General features: G+C 44.1%; 1 protein-coding gene across 12 annotated transcripts in view; it reads left to right on the top strand.

Moving 5' to 3' along the window:
* The window catches only part of WASHC2C (WASH complex subunit 2C), a 50042-nt gene that overhangs the window by 33201 nt on the left and 4750 nt on the right, over positions 1-12091 (top strand). For 6 of the 12 annotated variants that reach the window (XM_043519095.1, XM_038408910.2, XM_038408922.2 and 3 more), the window contains 7 exons: positions 449-577; positions 781-876; positions 2968-3093; positions 6382-6444; positions 7075-7272; positions 10540-11145; positions 11730-11898. In XM_043519095.1, coding sequence (XP_043375030.1) covers positions 449-577; positions 781-876; positions 2968-3093; positions 6382-6444; positions 7075-7272; positions 10540-11145; positions 11730-11898 — 1387 coding nt within the window. The remainder of the gene's footprint in view (positions 1-448; positions 578-780; positions 877-2967; positions 3094-6381; positions 6445-7074; positions 7273-10539; positions 11146-11729; positions 11899-12091) is intronic. The other 6 variants (XM_038408912.2, XM_038408923.2, XM_038408914.2 and 3 more) reach the window with 3 other exon arrangements.

Raw genomic sequence — 12091 nt, 5'->3', positions numbered from 1 at the left:
ATGAAGTAATTTGCAGTGGTTGTGTTCATGTTGGTGTCTGAACCTGCCTTCTGGAGCCTAGCCCCCAGGTCTGTTTTACATCAATAAGTGAATGCCGAAATTGACATCTGTTAGACTTCCCATTGCTGAGGGCTTATCTTAACAGGTGAGTTGCAGTGTTAAACTGGTGTTTAAATCAGTTTAATTAAACTAGTACAAACCTCTTTGTGAACGCTTAGATATAAGCCAGGGTTAAATCTTTATTTCATTGTGTGCTGCAGAGGGTTTAGCGTTTAGTTGATTTGATTTGATCAGTTAAAGCTGTACAACTGTGCCTGTGTGTATAAAGGCCAGCCTGGCTTGTATTGCAAACCCAATTCATTAGCGTACAAGTGTGATACTGGGAACAAACTGTTAGTGGGTTTTGTAACTGTGTGTGTGGGGGGGGGGTTTTCTCCCCTTCCCACAGATCGCTGAGAAGAGCTCTCATTCCAAAAGCACTGGAGTGTTTCAGGACGAGGAACTTCTCTTCAGTCACAAACTACAGAAAGACAATGATCCTGATGTTGATCTCTTTGCCAGATCCAAGAAATCAGGGGTGAGTTCAAAGCCATGTTCTGAACCTGCTGTTTAAAAATGGATTCTTTGAAATGTACTAATTGTAACATTGCTCTGATGTCCCTTACTCGGGTGTTCTGCATAAAGTCACTGACCGCCAGAAAGGACAGAGTAAAAGTGGATGCAGTAATCAGCAGATAGAAATGTGGCTTTGACCTATGTGGCATTCTGTCTTTATTTCAGTCTGCAAAACTCCGTATGAAGCTGTCATCTGCAGGGGGGCTCTTTGGAGATGATGATGAGGATGATCTCTTCAGTATTGCTAAAGCAAAGCCTCCGGTACTTGCCTTTTTATTGTAAATGACTTCTTTAAAAGATGTAGAAAAAAGGGATGTGGAGGGGTGGGGTGACATAGATTTCCAAGTGAAATCAATTGTGTTTAGAGTAGACACTTGTTACAAATGACTCTCTTCAGTTAGTGGAACCTTGCTCAACAGACCTGTTCCCTGTGTGTATTCAGGTTCACGTCAGCTGATTTTAATGACAAATGTATATTTTTATTTCTTGAGGTTTTTTTGGTTTGGGTTTTTTTTTCTTCTGCTGAGTCACCAAAGCTACAGGAGAATGAGTTGGACTCTTTCTCCTTGTGCATCGTCAATTAAACTGGCTGTTTCAACTGGTCAGAGTTGTGCAAAATCACTGGGGGCAGTAGAGTTGCCCTTGTGTCGCTGAGGTCCTGACTTGTTCTGTAGAACCTTTACAAAAGGGATGCTCTGTGAGATGGCAAGAACTCCAGCCTGGCTCTCTGATTCCCGGGCAGGTTTGCACAGGTGACCGTTCACAAGGGGGTTTAATAAGCTGAGCCAACTTGATATGGAAAGTAGAGTTATTAAACTTGGAAGCCCACAATGCTGCCACTTAGTCGCCTTTTATCCTAGAACTGCACTTGCCATAAAACAGCCTATGCTCTATTTTGAATTACTGTGCTATGGTTAGAATTTATTTTTTCCTAGACTTCCACTGACTTTTGCTGGGGAAACTAATCAAAATCTGGAACTGACTAGACTTCTTTGATAGTCTAGAAATTCAGCAGAACAAGGATGAGCAGGGGGTTGGACTAGATGACCTCCTGAGGTCCCTTCTAACCCTGATATTCTATGATTCTAATCCCTCCCTTCCCATCTTCCTCACAGTTAATTATTGTGTATTTAAAATACTAACACTTTTTTCTACAGGTGTGTGAGTATACACAGAGAATCTGTAGTTGTATGAAACATGCACAAGGAGATGTTACGGTTGAGCTAACAATCTTTACATTAAGATGACCTTGTGAGGGAGGAAGGGGATGAGTTATATGAGCTCTTACAGCCCTACAGTTCCAGGATCAACCTTCACACTCTCTGACTTCTGTATATTTGACTGGCAAATTAGTTGAGTTCCCATTCCCCACCCTTGCTCTGAAGAATTCACACTGTATAGAGCTCATATTTACCTGATGTTTTGGTTTATCGACAACTCCATTAAAAACTGTCAATCATAAACCTTTCCCAAGCTTCCTCTGCAAGCATGACTCTGCCTTGGCTTTTCCCTGTAGGACTTCTCTGTCCCAGACCTTGGTTCTCTTAGTCCAGAGATCCATTTCTTGTTATCTGCTAGGACCTAAGAGATTCACTTGCTAGTATAACTTGCCAGTAGTTATCTTTGTGCATGACTCGGAAGAACCCTCCTCCCCCGCAAATAATGTCCTTGGAAACCTTTTGCAGATTGGCTTAATATAAGGCCTTAGGTTGGTTTCAATGACAAACTCCAGGCACGTCATTTAGGGACCAGTCAGGGATGGCATAATCTACAGCAAGAGCAGCAGCAGACAAGCAGGGTTCAGGATGGCCTCTGTTAAACTCTGAGCAGTTCAGAATGCATTTGCTAACTTTAAGTATTCTCAGGCTTTAAAATATACTGAACCCGTTTTTCTTTCTTTAATCTTATTTTACGTCTCAGTCCATGAAACGAGCTAAGCTGTAAAATCAGTAAGAACATTCCCAACTTTCAAGTGATATAAAGTTGGCAAACTAATTTGGAAAAGGGTGCGCTGAACTAATAATCACACCTAGGGTCGTGTTTACCAAAATTATGAGCATTGGGCACTTAATCAACTCTTTTGGAAACCAATCAAAGAGCCAGTCCTCAGTGAGGGTGTGGGTATTTAAAGCCCCCAAACCTCAGCCTCTCCTCCTGCTGCCTTATATGTGAGGGATTTGTTATGTTAGGAGTTAGCTTTTCGTCAAGCTAGAAAAGCTTGATTGGAATTGAGAAAAGATGCGGGAAGGGATAGACAGCATGCAGAAAACTATAGTTTTTTACCTGACCATAAAAGAAAATGATGTAAAATATTTTTGCAGACTCGTTTAAAAAAAAAAATTCTAATTTCAGAAAGTAGCAGAAAAGAAAACAGTAGTGAAAAAGGACAGCTCTGGCCCTTGTGAGGAGAGCAGTAAGGGTCCGCAAAATATGCCGAGTGCCAAACAAGATGAGGGACCTAAATCAGAAACCACTAAGGTAAGCATCCAAGTTCAATGGTTCAAACCAAGCAAGCAGAAGAGGGTTTGTTGGTTTTGTTGTCTGTGAAAACTGATAAGGGAGACTGACTCTTTGCCTTGTCTGTAGCATAGCGGCATGACCTGCTGTAACTCATAAAGATTACATTTAATGCTGTACTTGGGAAAACTAGAGCAGCAGTTCCCTTTCCTAAAAGGTTGAGGCATTCTCTGTCATTGGGTTTAAAATGCTGTTGAACAGTAGTGTATTACATCTGCTTAGCCCTGGGCTATATGAATACGCCAGGTGCAGGGCAATGGAGAATTGGGCCCATTGACTTAATGATTTAGTGAAAAATGAAGATTTATTGACCCTTCCTCTCCCACGTGCATCTTCTTTAAATAAATAAATAAATAAATAAGTCTGTTTCTCTCATGGACGTGAGCTTTAAAGTGTGGTTAGGGTAAGAAGAGACTCTTACCCAATGACACCTGCATCCTTCCCCTGTGTTCAGCACCCTGTCTGGAATTTTATTGTCCGCTAATAAGGCTTGTTGGCCCTGCAGAGCCAATGCAGCTCAGAGCGGCAGCTGGATTGCGTTCTGGCTTGTGCCGCAACAGAATTATCAATTAGATTCCAGCCGTAGCATCTTATAACTAGACAGAGGAGCCCTAAGTGAGTTTGCAGAGCTGGCAGTTAGCACATCTTTTTACTTTGTAATTGGAGCACCCCTGAGGTGGAGATGCTGAGGCCTGGTCTACGCTACAGAGTTAGGTCAATGCAAGGCATCTTATGTCAACCTAATTATGTCAGCGTCTAGACTACAATACTGCTTCTGCCAAATATACATCATAACTCTCCCTCCCATGAGAGGTGTACTGCTTTTGTTGGTGTAGTGCAGGCAATGCAGTGTCCATGTAGACACTGAGTTACTTACATCGCCTGTTGGCTGTCAGCCCCAAGTGGGGCTGACAGTTGGAGCCCCATCCCAGCTGCCCCGCTGCTGACCGCCTGAGCTGTCAGCCGGGCGCTGGGCTCACAGCTGGCCCCCCCTTGACTCCAGCACTAACAGCCCAATCTGTCAGCACCAGGGCGGCTGGGCTTCAGCTGTCAGTGCCCCACTTCAATCACTGGAAGCGCTACTGGTAAGAACGCACACTCTCGACAGCAGGCATAAGCGTGGATGTGAATCGCTGCTTTAATTACTGCAGTGACTGTATGTCAACGTACGTCGATTTTAATTTTGTAGTGTAGACAAGCCCTGAGAAACGCACACGCTTTTCTGGCCTCTGTAAACTGGCCCAGCCTGAGGAGACCTAATTGCTGGATCCCAGATGCTTCTAAGCCCCACTGGGTCTGGGCAGTGACTGGTCGCTGTTTTCTAGCACTGGGTCTCTTGGGAACACTCCAGGGGCATATCTGATGCCCTTCTTGGGCAGCAGCACCTCACAGTCTGACTCCCTTTAGACCCCAAAACCAGTGTCTTGGCGCTCCTGAGCCACCAGTTACTTAACCATGTCGCCTTCTCCCTTCCCAAGAGTCCCCCTAGCTGTGGCAGCTCCAGTTGCCTAGTTACTCCTGCAGGGGCCACTTGTGGTAAAGCAAGGCTCATGGGCTTAACAAAGGGATTTCTTCACTCTTACAAAAGCCAACAAGTGTTAAGGATCTATAGAAAGCAACACACTCCTGAGGGGAATTGCCTTCAGTCTGATGTCACCTGTCTTGTGAGTTGTGGATTTGGGCCAAGTCCTTGGGGCAGGCAGCTCTTCTTGGTGGTCTTGCTTCTGCTGCTGTCTGACCTCCCTTACATAGAGAAAACACCCCTTTTTTAAATCTGTCCCGTTTCTCAGTGTGCTGCAAGCTGGGTGTAGGTCCAGGCCCTAGTTCCTCGGTCAGGCTTCTTCAAATAAAGTTAAGTCATTGACCCTGCTGGAGAAAACCCATTGTTCTAGTGAGCAAGAGCCATTCTGTGTTGATGGCCCTTAATTGCTCTGTCACAGCTGCTCCAACACAGTCTGTCCACTGAGCATCAAGGCCCGCTGCCCCCCATTTGCAATGGAGGTTTCAGTCACAAACGGCGTATATGATTGGAATTCACAATTTGACATGGACAGACCTATCCCCAAGCTGTATGTAGTAGTATTGTAGCCATGCTGGTCCAAAGATATCCCCAAACTGTCGACTCACTTTTTAGAGTTGAAGTAAATGTAACAAGAAAACAGCTTGAACTGCAGTGTTGTGTCCCTTTTAGCTCTGTTGTTTTTCAGCTTGAATATTAGTGATCTAGACTAGAGATTCCTTGTGCATCCTGGTGGCCCAGCTTGCTGGCGATACCAAAGTTGGGTACACTGATATATTGTGACTTTACTTGTTTAAAGATCTGCCTGCCTGCAAGGCGGATGGCGTAGGAAATGGCGGATGGATTTGAGCATGAGCTAGCGTAAAGTGGGATCTAAAGATTATAAAGCAGCCTTTGCATTGTTGGGCAAAACTGGAGTCTTGTGAGGATGAAGAGGGACTTGAGGCTCTGACAGCAGCAATGTGATGATGGAAATGCAGTAAAGAAAGCCAATGGGGTCTTTTTTAGGCACCTCAAATTGTGCTAGGTTCCTTGTAATCAAACACATGGTCCCTGCGCTAGAGAGCAATCGACTTGACAGTACTCGAGTGGTTTATCGATAGATACGGGGAAGAGGAAAAGGGTGGTGACAAAAAGTTGGTGCAATTACATGTAGGGCATGTACATACCCTGATGACTTGGCTCCTTTTAATTGGGTAACCATCCTTCTCTTTGCTGCTTCTAGGCTGCTTGGCAGCAGTGAGTTTTGGGGAGGGAATTGAATGAGGAGAGGGAAGCCTAGATTGTCAGACTTGAGGAGAATGTTCCATACATACTGGGCAGTGGGGAAAGAGATGTCCACTGGCCTCAAAGAGAAGATGAGGGCAGTAATGCGGTTGGCAGCACTGGCGTGACAAGATGCCGTGTGGGAGGAGGTGAAGGGAGATCAGGTCAGGTATGTAGGCAAGAGCTGTATGCTGTTGGGCCTCGGGGACCAGGACAAGACGAGGCAATAGCTGCTTGCCTAGGGAGCCATAGGGAGATGAAGTTAAGGGTTAAATGTGTGAGCTTTGGGAATGAAAAGCACTATGGTGAGAACCAAGTGTTCATTGCAAGGTCACCTCTCTAGTTCTTGCTGAGTAGTTGGGGGGACCAGAACTAGCTTCATATTAAAATGCAGGCTCCAATTTGAGTGAAGATTTCAATCTCCTTTATCCAGATGATTTTTAATCCAGTGTAATTTTGTGCAGAAATCCACAGGCCCTGTTCCCATTAAAACCAAAGAGCCCTCGTCTCGGATTGGAAAACTACAAGTAATTATTTTACTGGCATTTTGACTTTCTCTCTCTCTCTCTCTCTCTCTCTCTCTCTCTCTCTCAAAAAAAAAATAAAAAAATCTTTTTTGCCTCACTAATGGTGCTTTATTTTTCAAAAACTCCTTTTTACTACTTCATCTTCTCAGGCCTTTTTCCAGACACAGTTGATTTTCAGTTGTTGCTTTCTATGTACTGCATGTTTAATGCTTTTATCTTATGTTCACTATGGAGGCTGATTCTGGGCAGCGGTATCTGTAATTCTTCATCTGATTTGGGGGTGACTGTTCCCTAACTTTCTTCAGCACTGCATTTCTCAAGCATGTATAGAAACTTGTTGAACAATCGGCCATGGATTGCTCATAATTCGGTATTACAGTAGCCTCCTATCAGAGCCCCATTTGCTAAATGCTGTACAAACCTAGTGAGACAGGTAAAGGATAAATGAAGGGAGGGGAAAGGAAGACACAGAAAGGTGAAGTGACTTGGACAATGTCAGTGGCGGAGCTAGAATAGAACTCAGAAATCCTGTGTCTTAGCCCAGTGCCCTACCCACTAGACCATGCTATCTCTTTGGTGCTTGGCTGTGTCTATGGAAACACTAATGCGATTTTGTTCATGGTTTTTTAGGCTAATTTAGCTATTAACCCAGCAGCTTTACTACCTGGTGAAGTTCCTAAGATCTCCAGTGTGAAGCCTGCATTGCCAAATTTGGAGACTCCCTTGCATGAGCCAGATGGTGTACAAAATGCTGAAGGAAACAGTGAGGAGGCTGGTGTGAGCTTTGATCATCCCATGCAAGTGGATACCTTGCACAATGCTAATAAGGTAATCTCTGTGCCTAGGTACTAAGGTGCTTACAGAGAGAATAAGTCAAATTGATATCAAAGTTCAGTAGAGAGCTGTGTATTTGAGCAGTGGTTATGTGAGCTTAAAAGTTAGTGGGTTTTATGGCCCGTGCCTTAAGTACTTTGCTGCATGTAGGGGTGGTTTGCTCAATCGGGGTCTACAGAAGTAGAGGATTTTCCTCCTCTAGTAACACAACACTGTTTAGGCCACGGAAGGATAGCAGCTGTACTTCAGCATAACTCTCTGCCAAATCTAGCTGGGAGACAACTCCATTCTACTACTTAGAGCGGCATCCCTCCATGAAACATGGTAAGGGCTACAGAAGAAACCAGTGATGCTGCTTTCAGTGCTGTCCCTGTTCCGTGGATAAAGAACATTGTTTTCCAGGGCATTCGCTCTTGCTTCCTGCCTGAGCAATAAATCCACTCTGCGGTGGGAGGGGGAAGTTGCTGCTCTGAAGTGACTGCTCTTTCCCTCTTGAGTAGTTGGTTTTCCATTCATGCCGTTATTTGATTGACTATAAATACCATATTGTACTTAAGGGTTTAATGGGCCTTTAAATGAAATTGAACCGAGCAACTAGAATTTCAATGTGGGGCTTTATGGAGCCACAAATCTCTTGTTTTCAACAGAAATGACTTGAACAAGATAATTGAGGGTCTTAACAGTGATTTTTTTCTATCATAACTAGACTGATCATTACTAGACAAGAAGCAGAAGGAAGCCACAAGGACTTAGAAGGATGCAGCAGATGTTGCTATAAAATAATAATAATAATAATGGATGATATGACTCCTTAGTAGTGGTAGGGTCGCAGAGCTTACACATTATCACTAATCCGTTGCCTTGCAGGAATCCTTATTTCCAGTGCCACATGCACTGACCTGTGAAAACCTTTCTCTAATACTATAAGCAGCATGATCTAAAGGGGGAAGGTTGTAGCACCTGAGTCTAGCCACAGAGGATGAGCTGCCCAACCTTAGGATGGGGAACCTCCTCCCTCATTTCTTCCCACACCGATCTGAGATAGATGTATGAGAGAGAGCACACTGTGAAACGTTTTTCATTGATCCTTTTGTGCTATTTTACCTAGTATTGTTGCTTCTTGGAGCCTTTAGGTTAATCTTAAACTCCCGAAGATACAAAACAGTCCTAAAGTAATACACCCCGTGTTCTTTGCCCCCAAAAGCTGAATCAAAGCAACTGTCCCAGCATTCTCCCTCCCCTTTCAAACTACCCACTTCCACAGGGATCAGTCTTAAAGTGCATCTCCCATCCACGTGGGATCGCTACTCTCCAAACCCGCCCTTGTTAATACACAGACCCACATCCCATGGTAGGCAGATGTATAACTACTATGTTCCTCTCACAAATACAGAATCCCTGCCCCACCCCCGAGGCACAGCAAACCTGTCCGGCTTGGCTTTTCGCTCCAGGGTAGCACTCAGTAACATGGAGAATGTCGGTGCCTGCCCTTACCTTCTCCCTGGCTCTGCGAAATCTCCCTGCCTATATATGGTACTACAGGGCTAGAATAAAGCCTTCAGGTTTTTGGAGCAGTGTGAACTACAGGAGGCTGTACTTCAAATAAACGAAATTCAAAAAATCAGCTAAAATGGAAAAATCTGTGTTCAGGTGTTAGATCATATGACTAATAAAATCTGAAATAAGCAGGAGGGACTGGACAACAAAATGGCAGATGAAATTCAATGCTGATAAATGCAAAGTAATGCACAATGGAAAACATAATCCCAACTATACATATAAAATGATAGGGTCTAAATTAGCTGTTGCCACTCAAGAAAGAGATCTTGGAGTCATTGTGGATCGTTCTCTGAAAACATTTGTTCTATGTGTGGCAGCAGTCAAAAAAGCTAACAGAACATTGGGAATCGTTAGGAAAAGGATAGATAAAAAGTCAGAAAATATCATATTGCCTCTATATAAATCTTGAATACTGTGTGCAGATGTGGTCGCCCCATCTCAAAAAAGATATTTTGAAATTGGAAAAGATTCAGAAAAGGGCAACAAAAATGATTAGGAGTCTGGAACAGCTTCTGTGTAAGGAGAAATTAATAAGACTGGGACTTTTTAGCTTGGATATATGATAGAGGTCTATAAAATCATGACTGATGTGGAGAAAGTAAATAAGGAAGTGTTGTTTACTCCTCATAACACAAGCACTAGGGGTCACCAAATGAAATTAATAGGCAGCAAGCTTAAAACAAACAAAGTATTTCTTCACACAACGCACAGTCAACCTGTGGAACTCCTTGCCAGAGTATGTTGTGAAGGCCAAGACTATAACAGAGCTCAAAAAGAACTAGATAAATTCATGGTCCATCAATGGCTATTAACCAGGATGGGCAGGGATTGTGTCCCTAGCCTCTGTTTACCAGAAGCTAGGAATGGGTGACAGGGAATGGATCACTTGATAATTACCTGTTCTGTTCATTCCCTCTGGGGCACCTGGCATTGGTCACTGTTGGAAGACAGGACATTGGTCTAGATGGGCATTTTGTCTGACCCAGTATGGCCATTATGTTCTTTTTTAAAAAAAAAAAATAAAAATTAAAAAAATTAAATACAGTATTCTGTCAAAATCCAACTGCAAGACTGCTGCAGGATTGTGATCCAAGACAATAAAGAACAGTCAAACCAACACTTCACTCATGTTAATTCTGCTTGTGTAATGTGACTAATGCTAATTAAGCAATAATTGCCAAGGAAAGCTCTCTGCACTGAACTAAATAATCTGGCGCAAAGGGTTGATAGTTTGAACAGCAGCCAATGGACTCAAATTGGTCATTGACCTCGATACAGGGTGTTTCCTGGCGATTGTTAATACTGTTATAGGATGGCCTTGTGTTATGGCACAAGGTTGAGGATCAGGAGCCCTGAGTTTTATTCTGTATTCTGCCACTGACTCTCTCTGTGACCTGAGCACTCTGCTTTGTCTGCCTGCCTCGGTTTTCTTGTGCTGCCGATCTACCTCACTGTGGGGGCTGAGGCAATATGAAAGTTTGCAGAGTGTGTTGGCTCTAATATTAAATTTACCTTAGTGTTCATGTAACAAAAAATTACAAAATCTTCTCGGAGCTGGGATTAGATTTTGGGGGGTCATCGGGTCCCGATCATGTGCCAGAATAAAACGTGGGAAAATAGAACATGAGGAGAGCAGGGTCTCTGTCAAGTGCATGCCTTCCTTCAAGCCCTTAACACAACCTGATCTCCCTCTTCTCACAGAGCAGGATCAAGGTGATGAACAAACGAAGGCCTCCCTCCAGGACAGCCCGGAGGCTAGCTGCTCAAGAATCCAGCGAGAACGAGGAGCTGATCAGCACAGTGGAGCCGCAGCTGCAGCTCCCCAAGCAGAGCTCTGCATTAGTGGAGGCAAAGGAGCTGTGCACTGCTGAGCCAGATGCTAAGGGAAGCACGGAAAACATTTTGGCAGCTAAGCTGCTATCACCAACAGATGGCGGTAGCCTGTCACCTGGAATGGCTGGAAGCCCTTCTGGTAAAGGCACAGGCCAAGAGGGTGACTTGTTTGGGTCCGACTATCTTTTTGTGAAAAATTCAGTGACGAAGCCAGCAGCCAAAGCTAAAACCTCAGAGATCTTGGCCAGCAAGCCCCTTAAAGGTGGTGAGAAGAAGCCTGCTCTATCAGTGCTGGACAATCAGGGAAGCAATGATTTATTCCAGCCCATAATGCAGAAAGCGTCCAAGAAAAGCAGCCCCATTTCTTTCCTGGAGGATGAAGATCTCTTCACTAGTCAGAAAACTGTGAGGAAGAAGGAGTTGAAATCCACCACCCAGCAAAACCTTGACCCGAAAGTCCAAGATATCTTTGAGGTAATGGCTGATTTTATTCTTTTTTCCTAAACAGAAAGGGAGGAAATGTATCACTAGGGTCTTGGGCAAAATCATTCTGCCATCAGCACAGAGGGAATGGGGCCTGTGTGGGTCAAGTAAGGCTAAGCGTGAGGCCTGCTCTGTAGAAAATGCTGTCCTCTAAATCTCACTTTCTTACCAGAGCAGGGGGTAAAAGGGATGGCGTGTTGGCAGACAGCAGGTGTGTTTGAGGAGACCTGGCTCTCTCCCTTCTAAGGGAATGCTTAGCTCCCGCTCTGACCTGACTGCTGCTACTGAGCTACACAGCAGCACTGATGGTAATGCAGGAATGAGACCCCTATCCTGTCTGGGACTGTCTGTTCCCCTTAACCTTGCTCTCTCATATCCTGCACTTGGCCTGTGCAGTATCAGCAATGACTAGATCACTGCCCATGCCAAATTGGAGACCTGAGCCTAACCTGATAGAGTTGCAATGCCCAGGGTAGTTACAGGACTTCCAACTCTCTCTACTGCTGGATGTAGCTGAACCCGAACACTCAGTTATGTCCTGTATTGATGCTGTACAATTTATGCTTTGCCCCAAGGATGATATATTCGCAACAGAAGCCATTAAACCTCTGAACAGAACAAAAGAGAGAGTGTCGGATTCTAACCTGTTTGATGATAACACTGACATTTTTGCATCTCTCACCATAAAACCAAAAGAAAAGAAGACTAAGAAAAAGGTGGAATCCATATTTGATGATGATATGGGTAAGGGCCTTCTTGGTATTACTTGATTGTCTTCATCTTGATTCAGCCGTGTGTTAAATCCCCCAGTGACAAAGAATGGGTTTTAGAACTTTAGAGAGGGTGGGGAATGAAAAGGGGCCTGAAAAGACTTTTAGTACCATCCGCCTTTAACCTCTGGGCACGAAATTCCAAGTGATTATAGAGTTTAAACAGT

This window comes from Dermochelys coriacea, chromosome 7 (genome assembly GCF_009764565.3).
Source record: "Dermochelys coriacea isolate rDerCor1 chromosome 7, rDerCor1.pri.v4, whole genome shotgun sequence".
Classification (NCBI taxonomy): domain Eukaryota; kingdom Metazoa; phylum Chordata; order Testudines; family Dermochelyidae; genus Dermochelys; species Dermochelys coriacea.
Note: the sequence above shows the minus strand (reverse complement) of the source record. Positions and strands in the feature narration are given on the sequence as shown.